General features: G+C 42.9%; 1 protein-coding gene across 11 annotated transcripts in view; it reads right to left on the bottom strand.

Moving 5' to 3' along the window:
- ITPR1 (inositol 1,4,5-trisphosphate receptor type 1) overlaps positions 1–18,798 on the bottom strand; it is a 320,128-nt gene that overhangs the window by 178,487 nt on the left and 122,843 nt on the right. For 8 of the 11 annotated variants that reach the window (XM_033437203.2, XM_033437207.2, XM_049693588.1 and 5 more), the window contains 7 exons: positions 14,971–15,057; positions 12,819–12,977; positions 10,545–10,643; positions 9,328–9,411; positions 9,084–9,230; positions 4,913–5,008; positions 3,195–3,239 (listed from right to left, as the gene is read on the bottom strand). In XM_033437203.2, coding sequence (XP_033293094.1) covers positions 3,195–3,239; positions 4,913–5,008; positions 9,084–9,230; positions 9,328–9,411; positions 10,545–10,643; positions 12,819–12,977; positions 14,971–15,057 — 717 coding nt within the window. The remainder of the gene's footprint in view (positions 1–3,194; positions 3,240–4,912; positions 5,009–9,083; positions 9,231–9,327; positions 9,412–10,544; positions 10,644–12,818; positions 12,978–14,970; positions 15,058–18,798) is intronic. The other 3 variants (XM_049693591.1, XM_033437205.2, XM_049693590.1) reach the window with 1 other exon arrangement.

Consider the following 18,798-nt stretch of genomic DNA (forward strand, 5'->3'; position numbering starts at 1 on the left):
TGATACAGCTACTTCCCAGGAGAAAAAAACAATGCAATGAAATAAACCTGAATCCAAGTGTTTGTAAGCAGCTATCCCCATGTGGCCAAGAAAAATATTTGAGAAGTCCGACTAGCCCTGAAAAAATGTTCCCAATTAATCAATTGCTGAGGACAATTCAGGGGAAAAGGGGCCCCTCCTGCTACGTGAGGGATTTGGCTGAGACTGAAGAAAATCTCTGACAGTGAAGGCTGAAGAACAAGGATGAAAGCTTTCCCAAGAAACTGTAAAAACACATCTAGTCTCCAAAGGCCATCTGCCTAAGAAGACGGAAGCTGCATGCCGAGCCTAGCGCCTGCTCTGACGGGCTCACGAGGTGGCTCTCCGCCGTGTGACTCTAGACGGGATCATTTCTCATGTTTAACATCCTTTCAAGATGACAATATCCACCTGTATGTACTAGGAAAATCACATTTCCCTTGTCTCTATCTTGCTTTGCTTAGGCTGAGGCCCTGCTTCCTTTCCAAATGCAATGGAGGAAAGAAAAGCAAACCTAACAGGCAAAGGAGAGAGCGTTAAGACAATTTCATTCCACGGGGCCTGAGTTCTAGGACTGTAGGTAACAGCTTGCTTTTTCAGCTCATCAGCAGCCCCAGTCTTTGTCTAAAAAAAAAAAAAGGAAGGAAGGGAGGGAGCGGAGCGACGGAAGAAAGAAAAGAAAATGCAAACAGTTCTTCTGATACCCCAAACCTCTGTCTCCCCCCTCACACTCCCTCCTTCTCACACCCTGTACCTCTGGCTAAACAAACCCCCGTTTGTCATTCCACCTACACTAACGTAAGACTCCACTGGAGAGGTTCAGGACAGCTCCAAGAGCTCAGCTCGGGAGAAAGCACTCTGAACAGAACGTGTCCTCTTCTAACCACTGTTACCTGTAAAGGGTTGCACACACCACTTTCAAAATAAACCCTGCCCCGGTTCTGGTGTGAGACACGGGGCTCAGCTACAGACTGGCAGTTAAATTTCAGACCTGCCACACATCCGAAGAAAAATGCCAACTGCACTGAGTCCACGGCATCTGGACTGTGACTGAGCAAGGCGCCCTCATCCTCCCGAGTGCAGTCGGCGCTTGCCATCTAGTGGGAGGAAAGGCACACGTGCAGAAGGCCGTCAGACAACAGCCAGCCTCGGGTTGTTCTTTCTGTCCCTGTGGCGTCGAGCCCGTGGCTCAAGGGGGCTGCTGAATTGAGCAAGAGGAGAGCGACAAAGCCGAATGGGGTCCCAGGCAAAGCCACAGGCACTGGGTGCCAGTCTCAGGAAATACGCGACCAGGAAGCAGAGCAGAAAGAGAGGCTTCCTCTCCCACACTCCCGAGGCTCCCAACCGAGAAGACGGTGAAGGGTGCAGGACCCTCCCAACGCTGACACCTTCCTCCCAGAGGCAGGAGCTGCACTGCTGGCCTTGAGGGTGCGGGGTGAGCCCCCCCACCACACACACCCCTCCTCCACGCGAGGACCGCCACCCAAGCAACACCCCAAGTAGCGAGAGCAACGCGGCCCAGATCTGCAGCCAGACCCACTGGCACATGGCACTGCCCTGGCACGCAGAAGCACGGAAGAGTAGAAAGATGACTGCACTCCCAGCGACCCTGAGGCCTGTGGCCAGTGAGGACCACGCTCTGCTTCTTCACCCGTCAAACAAAGATGGAGAGACCTGTCCCAATCCCTTCGTGCAACTGCTGTGCAGCCCAGAGGAACGGTGGATGCAAAGGCACTGAAAATGGTAATCATCCTTTGCACCTTACAAAAATGCCATTTATTAAGCGTTTACTATGGGCTAGGCACTTCATTTGCACAACATCTCACTTCGTCCTTACAACCAACCCATTGTCCACAACTACAGATGAGGGAATTCAGTCTCAGAGAGGGCAAGTAACCTGTCCAGAGTCACACAGCTCATAAGCGGTGGGTCCGCTGTTTAAACCCAAGTCTGTCTCTCTCTCGCCCTACTTTTAATCACTGTGTCCTTCCCCCTGCACTGCACGTGCCTGTCTTTTCCTCGCACGTGAACAGGCCAGGACAGCAGTCCCGTTCCACACAGAGTTCAAGGTTCACTCGGACATCAGCTCTCCCTGAAAGAAGCCATGGTTCTCCTTCAAAGTCACCTCTGAAAGGAGCCTTAGTCCCCCAGCAAGTCCAGCAACTAACTAATGGTGGGACACCCTCAGCTAGAACTCTGCGTTTCTTCCAAAGCTAACATTCTGCCCAAACCTAATTAGAAGGTTCATGGCTGCTGCAGAATTCACAGCACTTTCGCTGACAATTACATTCTGTATCATCTCCACCCCAACTCCCTTCATTAATGTACCTATGTTAATGTCCAATTTTTTCAAAATTTTACAAAAATAACACCCTCACTACCACCTAGCATATTCACCATCAAGATGTTCACATGGACACACAACGTCAAACAGAGCAGCAACCGTTTGGGTCTTTGTTTTGTTAATCCTACACCAGAATGAAGCACTCCACAAGAGAACTGCATGACTTACACCCATCACTTCCCTGTAACACAACCACTTCCCTCTTCAACCCGTAACTGTGGACACCTGAACCCCCAACCCAAGTGCCTCCCTGTCAGCATTAATTGGCAATATGGCTTCCCAAGAAGGATCCAGCTGGCATTAAAATTCCAAACCACACAATAAGGTCTATTTCTGACTTTGCAGGAAGGACAGATGGTTAGACAACTGAGTGTCTAATCAGCAGTCATGCCTCATGTGCTACCTCCACACTCTAAATGACAGTGTCCACCTTATACACTCATTCCTTGAAGACATCCGAGTGAGTCACAGATTCAGGTCAACAGCAATGAGACATTGGCATGTAAAAGGCTGGCTTCTACAGGAACCATCGCCGTCTCCAACCTAGCAGTATTCCAAGAGATACCATGAACTTCTGCAACTTAGAGATGGAGACCCCTTGACTAAGCACACAGAAAGAGCATCATGACCAACAGTCTCTTGGACCAACCAGGACACAAGGGGATATGACTGCCCTCCAGGGAAGCACAGAACAAGATCCTCTGTTAAGGCAGCGTAAGCTCTCCCCTTCCCCAGCACTCAGTGACCACAGGGGCAGTTTCGTACATGGGGTTCCAGATCACATGTCCTCACCCTACCAGACGAAGACAAGAAGGCTCTTGTCCATACTTACTGAGGGCTGAAACTCCAGGCATTCTTCCTCAAAGTCAGGGTCTACCTGATGAAAAAGAATCATTAGGAAATTAAAACATCCATTGCTTTCTCAAGGACTTGGCCCCACTAGCAGGAGACTTCAAGGCCTGCGAATATCTTTGGACAGCTAAGAACTTCTCCCTTCCCTCTGTTCACGAAACCAGCATGCCACAATCACAACACACGTCACATGAGTACAACACACATGGAACAATCTACCAGTCACCAATAGATGGCTCTCAAATGTAGACAGAGGAACACAAAGAATCCACTAGCAAAGCAACAGTTAAAAGCCTGAAATAAATAAAAGATCAGTACCCAGTGATAGATAATCCTGCTTATTTCTAGTTAGAAATAAAAAAAAAAATGTCTGCCTTCCAGCAAGAACTGCATTCGCCCCAGGACATAACAGATAATGCAACCGCCATTGATCTTTGGCAAACCATGTAATCAACGTTTCTCACACCTGGTGGGCTGGGTCCATCATTTCCTATGGCTCCATTTCAAATTTCAACTTAGTCTTAATCTTCGGCTCTTCAATATTTCAAAACCATCAGTTCATACAAGTGTCAGGCATCCCGGGGGGGTTGGAACATTTAGATTCCGCCTTCCTTGGGGTCAGCTGCAGAAGCAACACTGACACCCAGGCATCACCTTGAAAATCTCTGAGCAGTCTCACCAGTGATACCAGATGACAGGAGGTGTCCCTTGATGTACGGCTAGAATCTGGTATGAATATGCATCGTACATCTTCCAGCAGATCAGAGTAAAACTCAACATCTGTCACACAGTAACACGGCTCCTTAATTTAATACAAAAACTAAAAGGGAAATTCCTCCCGTCCTTCAGTGTTGAGTCTTGCCTTTCCTCAAAAACCCTTCACGGTCATTTAAAATACATTGCCTTGATATTTTTACTTTCCTGTAAGTAAAAGACACTGTCTATTCCGCTAAAGCTCTGAGTAACCAGGCTGTATAAAATGACGTAATTCTTTATGGGCTTTAATGCTGCCAGCTTTACGTACCATGTTTCACTGCGGCCAAGTCTTGGTCATTCGTGTTAGGATCAGGATTGGTAAATAAGATGCGGTGAGAGCAGTAAACAAGAGCAAAATGGAAAGATCATCCTAAAACCCTGATTAGCATTATGTTTTTTAAGCTCGATTCTCTTAGCCACTGTCAAATACAGCTGACCCTTGAACGATGCGGGAGTTAACACGTGTATAATTTATAGCTAGCCCTCCAAACCTGCGGCTCCCCATCTGCAGTTCTGCATTCTCGGATTCAACCAGCCACAGACCGCGTAGCACTGCAGTGTTTACTACTGAAAAACATCCACAGGTAACTGGACCCGTTCAGAGTTCAAACCCGCGTCGTTCAGAGTCAAATGTATACAACACAGTATTATTAAATAAAGTCACCAGGATGGACATTACATTCCCACCACAGCATTATTTTCTAACTGACCTTGTCCCCATAGCTTGATCAGAATCCCTGTCAAATACTAAAATGTGTTCACGATTTTTGCCTCTTCTTGTCTATAAGCAGGGAAATGAGGTGGAAGGAAACAGAAAAGCAGAAGGAAAAGCTAGGTAATGGAGCATTACCCTCAGCCCCTAACTACTCAATGGCTATAGGTAAGTGAGGAAAGAGCAGTACATCATCCTTGAAAGAGAAAAACTATGGGGCTGCCACTTACCTCTGCTGCTAAGTAATGCCCTGTAGCAAGATGCTTGAAACGGAAGAGGCTGTTCCAATATCCTGCTCCACCCCGACACGGGTCATGCTGGACCACCTGCAACAGGAGTGGAAGAAATGTCAATCCAAATGAGGGCGGCGCTGAATCTGAGACACCACCCAGAAGTCATAGTGCAGGAGCCATATTTAAGCTGAAAAAAATCATTATCTTCCAACAAACGCGTAACAAGTATCATATGTATTGTTAAGCAATGTTTCTCCAAAGAAAAAAGAGTCCCCTAATTAACATGAAACGGTTGTAAGACAAAGTTCAGTGGTTTTCCGATTATTTGCCTTAATCATAAGGAAGAAGTTAAAATCCTGGACTTCATCCACAAAAGGCAAAACAAGCAACAAAAAAAGAATCTCATGGAAAACTGTAGCAATTTATCCATGCGCTCATGCACTATAATACATCCACACGCCTGAGCTTTGAAACTGGACACTCACAGTGCCTGGGCCAATTCAGCCTACAAATAAATGTAACCGTAGCTTCTGCTCATGATGGAATAACTGGCACTGGGAGTTGCTGCCATAAATAGGCACCTCACACAATACGTGAACATGCCATAGACAACGAGAAAACTGAGATATAAGATATACTGAGATATAAGATATACTGAGATATAAGATATACAAAACAACTGGGTTCAGATGCTGGATGACAGGGAGCGCACAACTGTCATCTCTGAGGACAGGGAAACAGGGTGATCTCCACGACTGCTCCAGCTTTCTGCTGGGAGGTCCCCTCTCTGGACAGTGGCATCGAGAAGAGGCATTCAAGCAAAGGAGACCAGTCTCACTGAGGTGAGGAGATATGTCAGAACTTAAGGAGGCTGAGGTGACTGGAATTTGTCAGGGCAGAATACAGAGCTCCCCAGAAAACAATTTCCAGAAATCTGCACAGGGGCCTCCTTTAGTCTTCGGCTAAATACCAAGCGGCATATGTGTAAGGCAAGACCCCACAAGGCCAAATAAAAAACGAGAGGGTAGTCGTAAGCTCAACGATCCAGGAGTTCACACAGCACTAGAAGGTGTTCTGATTCTAACAAGCCAGAGGAGAGGCTGGTTGAACACCTGGGGCATTCAGTATCGACATCAAAAGGCTCACACCTTAGTAGCTGGGCTAGTCTAGCCCTAAAAAAATGCTACAGTACACTTGACCTAATGACGCTTTAAAACAAACCTCCAAAGGGTCAAAGTGATCTACAAGTAACTTTCTTTGTCTGGCCAAACAAAATTCAATACTCTTTAAAGGAAGGCAGCAGATCCAGAGAGCCAACAAAGGAGCATCACAACATTGAGCATATTGTCATAATGCAGCGGACAGGCAAGAATCAGGAAAATGCAGCCTGTCAGACAATATCGAATGACCCAGTATGTCCATGTGGGTGGTGGGGGCTAGAGAAATACGTAACAGGGACCCCCAAATGTTCCCATTTTGATACATACCCACACATTTTGAGAAACTCAGTGGTTTCAAAGTAGGATAAATACACATACACACACTCACACATGCATCAAGACACATCATAAGTAGGTTAACGTAAACCAGAAAGAAAAGGAAAAAAGTTTACAGTAGCTAGGGAAAAAAAGAGACGCTATATGCAGGGAACAAAAAAACCCACTGAATTCACATCAGAAAGTAACACGTGCAAGACAACAATGGATGAACGCCTTCAAGTACAAAAAGAAATAACTGTCTATGTAAAATTCTACACTCAACAAAAATATCTTTCATGAACGAAGGCCATATGGAGAAATGAGAACCTTTAATACACTGCAGGTGGGGACATACAATAGTGCCTTCAAGACAGTCTGGCGTTTCCTCAAAAGGTTAAACAAAGTAACCATATGACCCACAATTCCACTCCTGAGAGAACTGAAACTCCTCACAGAAACTTGTGCATGAATGTTCACAGCAGCATTATTCACGACAGTCAAAAAGCAGAAACAATCCAAATGCCCATGAATAGTAAATAAAATATGGTACATCCATACAGTGGAATATTATTTGACAATAAAAAGAAATGAAATATAGATACGCATGGCAACATGGATAAACTTTGAAAACTTTATGCTAGGTAAGAGAAGTCAGGTACAAAGGACCACATATTGTAGGATACCATTTATATGAAATGTTCAACCTGGGCAAATCTATAGAGATAGAAAGAGGACCAGTTACCAGAGGTGGGGAGGGGCAAATCTGAAGAGAAATGAGCTGTGACTGCTGTGGCTCAGGGATTCTTTTGGGTCAACTAAAAACAACTGAGAACTACACACTGTACATTTCTGAATTGTGTGACATATGAATTGTATCTCAATGAGGCTGTTATTTTCAAAAACGAAAAATAAACTGATCTTTTTAAATGAAGGTGAAATAAAGATATTCACAGACAAATATAAAGCTGTTTTCTTGTCTTCAAATGAGAGCTGAGAGAATTGGCCAGTGGCAGACCTGCACTACAGAAATGATAAGGGAGTTCTTTAGGCTGAAGGAAAATGATTCCAGATGAAAACTCAAATCTACACCAAAAAGTGAAGAGCTGGAGATGATGACTATGTGGGTAAAAGACTCCTGTCCTCTCGTTTTTCCATGTTTTTAAAATGCAAGTGACTCCTTAAACAAGGCAAAAAAAATAAAATAAAAATGCACTATGGAGTTTATAGCATATATAGAATAAAATGCAAGAGAATATCACCACAAAGGACAGGAAGGGAGAAACAGAAGTGCAGCTGACCCTTGAATAACACGACTTTGAACTGTAAGGATCCACTTACACGGGGATTTTTTTCAATATTAAATACTACAGTGCTACATGGTTGGATGAATCCACGAATACAGAGGAACCACGAACACCAAGGGCTAACTATTAGTTATACGTGGATTTTTAACCATGTGGAGGGTCAGTGCCCCTAACATCCATGTTGTTCAAGATTCAACTGTATACTGTCGTAAGGTTCTAACATCACGTGTAAAAAGTTATGACGATATGTAAAACTGATTGGCAATGAGGTGAAGACGTATAATGAAAACCCTAAATCATGACCTTCCTTCTTTTATTTGGAAGGGACACTTAAGTTTCTAAAATCCTCAAGAAGAAAATAAAAAAGGAAGACGTTCAGTGTTTCCCTAGAGTATTCAGAGGGAAAATTGGCAGGGAACAGTTTTGGGGGGGGGAGCAAAAATTAGACAGCTGTTGCTTCTCAGACGATAAAATACAGAAGATGGTCTACAGTGGACTTCTGGGTTAAGTGAGTCCATACTGCAAAAACTCTCCCCAAAAGGTTGACACGTTTAATTCATTTCAATCAGTTTGTGAGTGAAGAAGACATGGTACTTGCTTTTAAGGTTCTAAAGTCAGTCACAGTGACTTCCGTAGGGTTCTGACATTTCTAATACTTTTTTCGTTTATGAATTAAGTTCCAAGTCCCTACAGCCTGGATATATTGCCCTTCAGGATCTGGTCTCCTAAAACAGTTTCTGTCTTATTTCGCATGACTATCCTCTGTTCCTCATCAAATGAGGTTACTGAGTTCTAACCCAAGGTTGCCTCACATTTCCAATTCCACGTTAGTATCTTATAGGAAGTGACTTACTCCATTCATCCCTTCCGTCTGAAATATAGGTCATCCCGTCAGCACCAGCTCGGATGCTACCTCCTTCAGGAAGTCTTCCTTAATCCCTTGCCCTCCCTCATCTACACATCCAGAGGACAGGGAATGTGCCTCTTTGTGCTTTGGAGGTGTAGATACTTCACCATCCAGTATCTTTCCACCCTATCGCCAATGTGCAGTCACCTGCAAATTGTGATGGGTTAGGCACTTGATTACATATTGCTGTGATAGATAACTGAGCAAGGGAAAGAAAAAAAAACAGAAGGAAGAGATGATCAGATGATCCAGAGAAAGAAATTTCTAACTTCAGTTGGGAGTTGGCTTCCGAGGCAGCTATTATTTTCCTCCACAGGAACATCTGGCATCCTTCAGATATGGCGTGATGTGTTTGTTTCTCTAAGTCATCCCAAGTCATCCATTGTTTTTGGAACAAGGTGGGTTTAAGTGCCTGGTTGTGACTTATTCCTATAAATCCATGAATCCTTTCTCCCTGCCTGCCCCACCCCATTCCTTACCTCCACCTCCCACAGGGCTTTTGAACTAGTGGCAGACGTGGCTGACTGCCGGCCGGTAGTTCTCAGGAAGACATGCTGCTTCTTCCTGTGCTCGTCACAGGTGAGAAACTTCTCCTGCTCGGCGTGGAACAGCCTCACCACGTCACCCTAAAAGTCAACACACGGAGGAATGAAGGAAAACGCATTTAAAAAGAGAACCAAAGAGGACCCAAGTGCTGCCCAGCCTGTAATGTATCAAACTTACCCCCTTTAATATGTCATCTTTGTTATCACTCCATTTCATGAAAAGGACTATTTTCCAGCTGGTATTGCAGTTGACGGAATTGACCTAGAAAACAAATTAGTTATTATTTCACATACCCCTCAACAACTGTGGTTTCCTGTGCCCAAATGCCTTATTTCTGCCCAAGAAGCAAGGCTGTGCTTCAGCCCTCCAAGCCTAAAGACTGACTTCATGAAGATCATAGAACTTGCACACTCAGTTGGCCTGATAGAAGTCTTCGGTAATAAATGGTTCATTTGTACCAGTCAGTATGTATGCTGCAACTCCGGCTAACAGAACCAAGCTTCCTGCCCCCCTGAAATGATATCTTCTTCTTCTTCTTTTTTTTCCCCCAAGTCTCTTGTACTATAGCCAGAATGTAAAGGCCCAGTGAAAACATGTATGTATAAAATGAGATGAGCTACAAAAGCAAAAAAAAAAAAAAAGTCCAACGTATACATCCTAAAATGTTAATGATACAGCCATTGTTTGTACACGAAATATATGCCAGGCACTGGGCTAACATTCACTAATATATTTTATCCTCAGCAACACCCTAAAAAATAGCAATAACCATCATGCCCATTTCAGAGGTAGGAAAACTGATGCCCATGGAGACTGGATAATGAACCTACAGTCACAGAGGTAGGGAAGGGCAGATTCAGGATTTGAATCCGTATCTGTCTGTTTCCAGAGCTTGTGTCCTCCAAACAAACATTAGGCAAACATTTATGTCACCATCAAGTTATTGCCCTTGTGTCCTAAAATTGCCAATTAAGTAGATGTACTGCCAAAAGTAAGATGTCACTCTCACAGGGCTGCCGATGGCCGGCAGTGTCCCCTTCTTATGAATTAGCAAAAGACACACTCTTTAGAGAGACCAGTTAGAAAAGGGTACCCCTCTGGCCAAAAACACTTGGTAAAGGGGGCCCTTCTCTCATTAAAGAAATCAGAAAACAATCCCCCAGGGATACAAAGCTTAGCAAACTGAGCCCTCAGGTGACATCAGCCCCCACCCAATGAACAGGCTTATATAACCTCATGCGGCAGGTCTGGCTCTCAGTTTGTTCCCCTGCAGAATGGGTACACTGCCCCGAGTCACTACTCAAGTCGCTGTGAGCACGCACATGCTCTGGCCCCAGGAAGGTTTGCTCCTGCAGCATATGCCTGCCCACAAGCCATAACCTCATTTCCCTTACCTCGTTGCAGCCTGGGTTATCCACCAGCTGATGACTGCTGGCATGTAAGGGCTGGCCAGCATTCACAGGGTTCAGAACAACCTTGTCACCTATGACCACCTGGAAAGGAAAGGACCAATAGAGCATTTCACAAAACAGGTCAGGACTGCAGACTGACCAGTGGCTAGTTCTGGCAGGAGCTGTAAGAGCCTGCATAGAAGGCGGCCCAGCTTCCAGCAAGTAGAATGATACAGCACAAATGCACAATTAACTCAGCTCAATATTCTATCATTACCTAAACGGGAAAAGAATTGGGAAAAGAATGGATACTTGTATGGGTATAACTAAATCACTTTGCTATACACCTGTAACTAACACATCATTGTTAATCAATTATACTCCAATATAAAATAAAAATTTTAAAATATATAAAGAATGGAATTTCAAAAAAAATAAAAATTAAAAAAAGATTTTAAAACCCCAAAGCCTGACCCTGACCAGGAAGAGGTGATGTTCACAAGCCTAAGGGTAAATTTCTGCCCACGATTGTCAATGATTATCCAAAGGCGATCTCCAAGTCAGTCAGAGCAGGAAGAAAAAAATCATATCTTCGTTAGCTTCAGTTAAGGCACTTGTACAAATAAGCTCTAACTAAATTTTAGGAGTAGAAGCAGATAATTGCCTGAAGTAAGTCTTTATCTTTGAAAGAATAAAGCTATAAATTTATATTTCTAAAGCAAAGGCTTTTATACTTTTTTGAAAAGTCATATTAAGAAATACGTTTTCTATTATGACTCAGTCATACATAAAGAGTTATGTGGCTATATGTGTATATGTATGTATGTGTATATACATATATGCATGTATATATAGAAAGATATAGAGATCTCTATTTATCTAAAAAAAAAAGTCACCCCCCCCCAAACAATCTTATCCCCATTATGTTTAACACAGCTTGATACTGCCTATTCTATTCCACTTTCTGAAATGAGAGTCCCAAGCTACTAAATTGATCTCTTGGCCCATGAGTAGATGAATACCTGTCCTTTGAAAGACACTATTCTACAAGTATTCAAGTCCATCTTACTTTCTCAACTAAGGCACAGCTAAACAGGTAAGCTTAAAGGACAGGAAAGCAAAGGACTTGCAAAAATGAAGTTCAGAGCAAAGCACCCTTGTCTTTTATTATGGGAGTGGAAGGAAGAAGAATAGAAAGGATGGTTTCCTAAGATGTAAAACACACCTATTCTCAGTTTCATACATTTGGGGAACACATACAACTAAATTTTCTCTAACTCAAAATATATGCAAGTTAAATATGTCAAAAAACCCAACCCTTTAGGTGAAACCTAAGCTTTACTGGACTTACTCTTCTATACTCAGTTGATGATCACTATGCACTGTACACCCGCTGCGAGGGGGCTGCTCAGGTACTAGATGATTCATGTATATCGTACAGACTTTAATATGCACACAAACATATAAACTGAAACGTATTTAAACGACCCAAAGCTTGTATACTTAAATATTAAAAAAATGGGAAAACCCAGTTTCAGGTGAAGGCAAGTTAAGCTTTTTGACAAGATTCCACACTGTTTAAATACATATTTCTTTTTGGTGGAAAACGACTATTTCAGAATCTTAACGAGGTTGGAAATACAGCTGATAGCATTTAAACATAGTCACTGTTAAGTGTATGCCCACATAATGACTTACTAACGTAGCTAGTAAGTATCAGAACTGTTCTAAGTCACCCTGGAAAGGATTTCTGGGGCTTTATAATTTAATCACCCCTCAGGAGAGGAGCCAGCTCGGGACCAACCACAGTCACTGAAATGAAAGCAAGAGCCTGCAGAGTTATCAAGAGCAACTGAGGATAATCCTAAAATCCACTCTCCTTCCCTGATCTATCTACTTCCTTTCCATCCTTCTGTGCTAACTTTATTTCCGCAATAGAGAACCATTTCTTTTCCACTACTGATCTAGAAGGACAGGGACACTCCCCAGGACACTCATACACGATAGCTGCTTTTGTGGTAAAGTTACTCAAGTAATGGGCTCCTCATATGATTTTTTTCAGAAGCCCAGTAGGAAAAAAACAGAGCTACTGTATTTAGGTCACATTGCTCTCCAAACTTCCCTGTTTCCCAAACACTGGTTTCCATAGTGATTTCCTTCTCCTCATACGGGATAAGCCTCTGGCTCCAACTTTAATTTCTCTTAGTTGACTCTAGTGTACAGTTATGGTTGGAGGCCTGGCACGGAGCACGCCCTGGGCTGGGCATGTGCACTTACACTGTCTCCGATGGATCGCAGCTTGTAGAATGGCTGAATGTAAAACCAGGACCCTTCGTTGCCAGCCTCGTCCAACGTTACTCTCATGGCATTCTTCTCCAGCAGAGCTGGAAGCCTCTTATTCACTGTTAGGTATTTATTACTTTTCAAATGCAAGAGCTGAAAACCACCAAGAGAATAAGGTGAGTGTCAGCACGTCCCCGAATCTCTACATTTCTCTCAGTCATACAAGATATGTATCAAACACTCCTCCCACCACTGAGCCACCTGTGAAGTTAGAGAACCACAGAAGTGGTTAAGGCAGGGAATGATTAGAAAAGAAGGAAGACCAAAGGGAGCAGAAGTAGAAGGAAGAGGAGAAGACATTTTTTTCCCCCCAACACAGCCCTGGACAAGATGGGTGTCGCTCAGGTCAAGTGCACCATCAGCTAGGAACATCACTCTGCCACTGGTTAGCAGCAAGGGGTCTAACCCCAGGTAAAGGGACTAAAGAACTGCAGTCTGAATATGCCCTGACATGAAGGTGGAGCTAAGGAAGGGCACTTCTGAACAAGAGAAACAGTTCAATTTAAGAAGTGACCCCATTAGGGGACTGTCAATTCACTTGGAAAAAACACGGCTGCTGTGGATTTCCACCTTGCATTTCTAAGCACTCTATTCTTAATTCTTGTGTAACAGTTACACGAAGGGGCTGGGAAGATGGAAGATCTAGATGCGAAACGTCTCATAGTAAGTCTAGACCAGGAAGAGCTGATCAAGGCTTCCCAACTCAACAGGCTGTAAGAGAAGATGGAGGGGAATAGGAAAGACCGTCCAATCCCTGGAGAAATGGTAAGACTAGCATGGGACACTACCTCCAACTGCCAGTATCTCCCTTTTCAGGTTAACAGATACAGTTTCTAGAACACTCCTAGGAGGCCCACAAATCTTCTTGTCTGATCTGTGAGTCCCTGACATCCCCTGGCCATGATACATAAGGCAATGCCTTCCCAAGCTTCCGTGGTACTCTGATGAGTAGTACCTCTGATCTTCCATGCACCTCTCCAAGGGCTGGACTTAGCTGGCTTATAACCTGGCATTACCTACAGGTGATCCTCAAGATCTAGGCTGGGAAAATAAGAAATATTAGGTCATAAGTATTCAAAGCACACTCTGTGACAGGTACCTCTCAATCATCCTAGGCCGCACATACCATTATTATTCCCATTCTGCTAGTGAGCCAGCTGAACCATGGCAAGAATTCTTGCCCAATACCTAACGGGAAAACAAGTGGGAAGGAACTCCTTTGTCATTTGTAAAGTTAATATTAGTATTAGTAAAGAGAGACGAATTAGGAGTTTGGGATTAACGTGTACACACTATTCTATATATAAAATAGATGAACAACAAGGACCTACGGTATAGCACAGGGAACTATATTCAATATCTTGTAATAACCTATAATACTAAAAATCTGGAAAAGAATAGATATATGCACATATGTATAACTGGACCACTTTGCTATATACCTGGAACTAACACAACACTGTAAGTTAACTATACTTCAATTTTTAAAAATGGTTTAAAAAAAAGCCACATTTGGCACTGGACTTCTTCACACAGTTTTCTGCAAGGATAGACCTACGTGGATTTTTTTTTTTTTTGGCAAAACCTATTGTAGCTGTTTCTTAAATGGTGTTTTATCCTGTCAAATTTGAAGGTACCAGATACAAACAAGTAAACCTCACAACCCGTGAGGTAAGACATGAAACCTATCATCAAATATTCTACCTGAAGGTACAGAATTGCTCTTCTTACTTCTGGTGACCAGCTCTTGAACCAATTTTTACCAAACATGAAGAACTTTCAAGCAATGCAAGTTAGGCGAAAGCACAACAGCCAGGCTCCTCTTCAGACAGGGAGCCTCCCATCTAAAAAATGTGGACAGATTTTAAATTAACAGTATAGGGGAGAGAAGTGGACCCTTGCACTGAGAGAGAACCAACTGAAAGCCCAAGAGTCCAGCCCACATCACAAGAAATGCCAGACCTTTTGCAATAAACTGGCTGTGTCCACAGAGTCCTATCTGTCCAAACCGGGTTTCGTGTGCTTGTTTTCCGATTCACACTTTGTAAAGCTTCAGCTCCACGACAGAACATCGGCTTTGACCCACCTGGATTACATTGCCATACTGGATCACGGTCCCCAGCAATTTCCTGTTTTCTGTCTCATTCTGCTTCTTTTCCAAGTCTGCGGCATGCTGTACATAGAGGAGGAAGATTGGTCACAAAGAGGAAACAATGGGTTATATATTTCTCTGCCGCAAGGCAAAAGCAATATAGCCAGTTCATACAAGAACCACAAAAATAAGCAAATACCTAAGTACACTCTGAGGGTAAGTGCAATGAGCAAGGGGTTCAAGAAACCAACCCACTACGCCTTGTTTGCGGCCTTCTTGGTTTTGCAAACATGTATTCATTTTTTAAGGGATTCATGGACATCTGGTTAGGGTGAGACTAAGCCACAAGCTTATGTATTTTTAAAGAAAATAGGGTAAGGTGGGAAGGGAATTTGCATAGCCCTTTTATGATTTGTACAGGTCTTCTTTATAGCTTTGGAGTAAAATAAAACAGCATTTAAATACTGGTTTTGTGACCTGGAATGTGTTAGTTAACGTCTTTGCAATCCTCAGTTTCCTCTTTTGTAAAATGAAAATAAAAATAGTACCTTCGGGCTTCCCTGGTGGCGCAGTGGTTGAGAATCTGCCTGCCAATGCAGGGGACACGGCTTCGAGCCCTGGTCTGGGAAGATCCCACATGCCGCGGAGCAACTAGGCCCGTGAGCCACAGCGACTGAGCCTGCGCGTCTGGAGCTTGGGCTCCACAACAAGAGAGGCCGCGATAGTGAGAGGCCCGCGCACCGCGATGAAGAGTGGCCCCCGCTTGCCGCAACTGGAGAAAGGCCTCACCCAGAAACGAAGACCCAACACAGCCAAAAATAAATAAATAAAATAAAAATAGATCTCCTTAAAGTGGAAAGAATCACCCTATGAATAACGTTATCGTGAATATCATGCTAACAATTGAATAATTATTCCAATAAAATATTTAAAAAAAAAAAAATAGTACCTTCACCTCACAGGAATCACACAGCACGGTATCTCATCATTGTGGCATTCATGGAGTGTTAGTTATTATTGTTACATACCAATTATAATTTATTTAGTTTTCACAGTAGTTCCCTGAGGAAAAGATCATTATCTCAATTCCATAAAGAAGAAACAGACTCAGAGAGATGAAAAAGTTTGGTCGACACTGCATAGCTAGTTGAGTGGGTACAAAAGGAGCACTGTTTTCTCTACTACTGTGTATATTTGAAATTTTGCTTAATAATGTCATTTTTTAAAAATTACACATCTATTAAGTAAGTAAGAGATAATCTTCAAACCCATATTTGGGTTAACTCCAGATTTACACATTCACAAATGAGGCTGGAGATATTACTAGTGCAGCTCTGGCAGGCCAGGGAACATGGTAAAACCAAATAGAGGGTTCCCATAACAGTTTGCCAAGGCCACCAACCCGCACAGTCATTTTTCCTTCGTTCACCTGTGTAGCTCTGCAAGTCTGTTAGCATATTATAACCACACTCAAGGGGAACTAGTTTCATCCTAGGCAATTAAACTGCCGTTCCAATCTCTGATTCCCAAACCCAGACTAAGTAAAACAAAAGAAAAATAACGGAAGAAATACGGCATCTAATCTGATGGGTGACAGAAGCATGATGATGACCAATGATGTACTTCGGAATTGCTTCCAATGTTCTCTTCGTAGAGTCCCCCCTTGCCTTGAGGCAAGATGCTACCAGATGCCAGTGGGTTAATGGGCTTCTTTCCCAGGGAGCACGTCCGCATTTCCACACAACCCTTCTGGACTTGGTCTTGGTTCCACCACAGACCAGCTTTATCATCTGGGCCAGGTCGTTTAATCTCACCAAGCCTCACTCAGCATTCTCATCCACAAAATGAGGACAATACAAGCCTTTTTTCTCCCTAATCATAGACATTACAGAAAATGCATACCAGACACAAAATAGGCATTCGATAAATTTTAACCAATGTTATACACAAGTTTATGTAACTAAGAAACGTTCTAATGAAAATTTCAAAAGGTGAACTAAGGTGGGTGGGTGAAGAATCTTTCAGTTTCCTTCTAATTCAGCATTCGCTCCACCTCTACCTGGAGTATAGGTATTTTTAGGAAGGAACATCTTTTGAGAAAAATAAGCTGCAGGAAGCAACCCTAAATTAAAAAGAAACCACATTTATAGGAGGGTAAGGATTTGCCTAAGTTTGTGTGGCTGACTGCAAGTTTGTAGCATATGTCTCAACCCTTTAAAACAATGGTCTATTCAGAGGCTTCCCTCTTTCTCTTTTCGGAATTAGTTACCAGTCTGCTATTCTCAGTTACAAAAAGGTAATATCCACTGGGTTCAAGACACATCCAGAAATAATACCAGCGCAGACACCATGGCAATCCTTGGCATCCAAACCGCCCTAGGCATGGCTCTCCCCAACTCTCTCTTCCCCTCCATAAACACCTTCCCATCCCCTCCTCCCACCTCCGTTCTCCCTATTTTCATGCCTGAGCTGTACCCTATCCAAAGAGCTCTACAGTACCCACAGGTTCTGCAGGTAGTTTTAAAAAAAAAAAAATACACTGGACTGAATCCACTTGGAAGGCAGGTTTATACTTTGCAGAGAGCCACTTAAAATCTTTCTGCTAAGCAGTTCTCAGCTAATAAGGACAGGAAAGTTGAGAAAGAAAAAAAATGTCAAAGCGGGGGGAATCAAGGAATTCAGTAAAATAAAACAACATTTTCCAACAAACAAATACAAATTTTCTCTGCTCGAAACACCACACCAAAAGGATTCACCTTGAGAAAATTATAAAGTAGTGTTTCTTGAACTTAAATGATATAAGGGCTCCTGTTTAAGAGGGAAAATTCTCATGGGTATTCCTCTTACTCTCAAGAATTTCCAGTGGCTTCAATCTAAGAAATATTCATCTAAAATATTAAGTTCCTACCTACGCTCAGACTAAGTACACAAGTGGTAAGCCAGTGGTCACTGGCATATCTAAAAGGAAAGGTCAGATTAGTCACCAAGAAGACACATACTTCATAGTTAAGACTAATTAAACACCAGCAGCTCTAAAGATTAAAGGTCATTCGTGTACAAACATACAAAAGATAAAATTAGAACAGAAAATACACAACTGGAGAATAAATATCTAAGAATATCAAATATCACATCTGAAAACTCCATTAAAAGGTTTAATGATGACCAAGCCTACATATAACTACTAAACAAACATTCCATGCATTAAGCTTAGGGACCATTCTAAGAATTCACTTTTCCTATACGCACTCTTTGTTTAAGGAGAAAACTCTCCCACTCACTTCACCTTTTACTAAGTATACAAATACTATATATGTGTTCATTTGAGTTCACAAATCAGTCTTTAGATAACTCCTCCATAAAACCAAATTTGTTCCCTTCCCCCAGTTTTACTGATATAACTGACATATAATTGGGCTTTCAGAAAAAAAAAAAAAATTCATGATTTTTAGTTCAAAAGGTTGACAAAAAAGGAAGTAAAACTAACACATTTTAAATCAACTATACTCCAATAAAAATTAATTTAAAAAAATAAAATTTAAAAAAAGGACGGACAGTACAGACAATACCTGGGCCCACTGATCAAGGCTGCTTTCACCCTTGAAAAAATTAAATCTGGTCTATTAAATCCCTCAAGTATATTCTAAAGAGGAGCCCACACTGTAGGACAGTGAATCTGGGGCTTCCCTGGTGGCGCAGTGGTTGAGAGTCTGCCTCCCAATGCAGGGGACACGGGTTCGTGCCCTGGTCCGGGAAGATCTCACATGCCGCGGAGCGGCTGGGCCCGTGAGCCATGGCCGCTGAGCTTGCGCGTCCGGAGCT

This window comes from Orcinus orca, chromosome 10 (assembly GCF_937001465.1).
Source record: "Orcinus orca chromosome 10, mOrcOrc1.1, whole genome shotgun sequence".
NCBI classification, from domain to species: Eukaryota; Metazoa; Chordata; class Mammalia; order Artiodactyla; family Delphinidae; genus Orcinus; species Orcinus orca.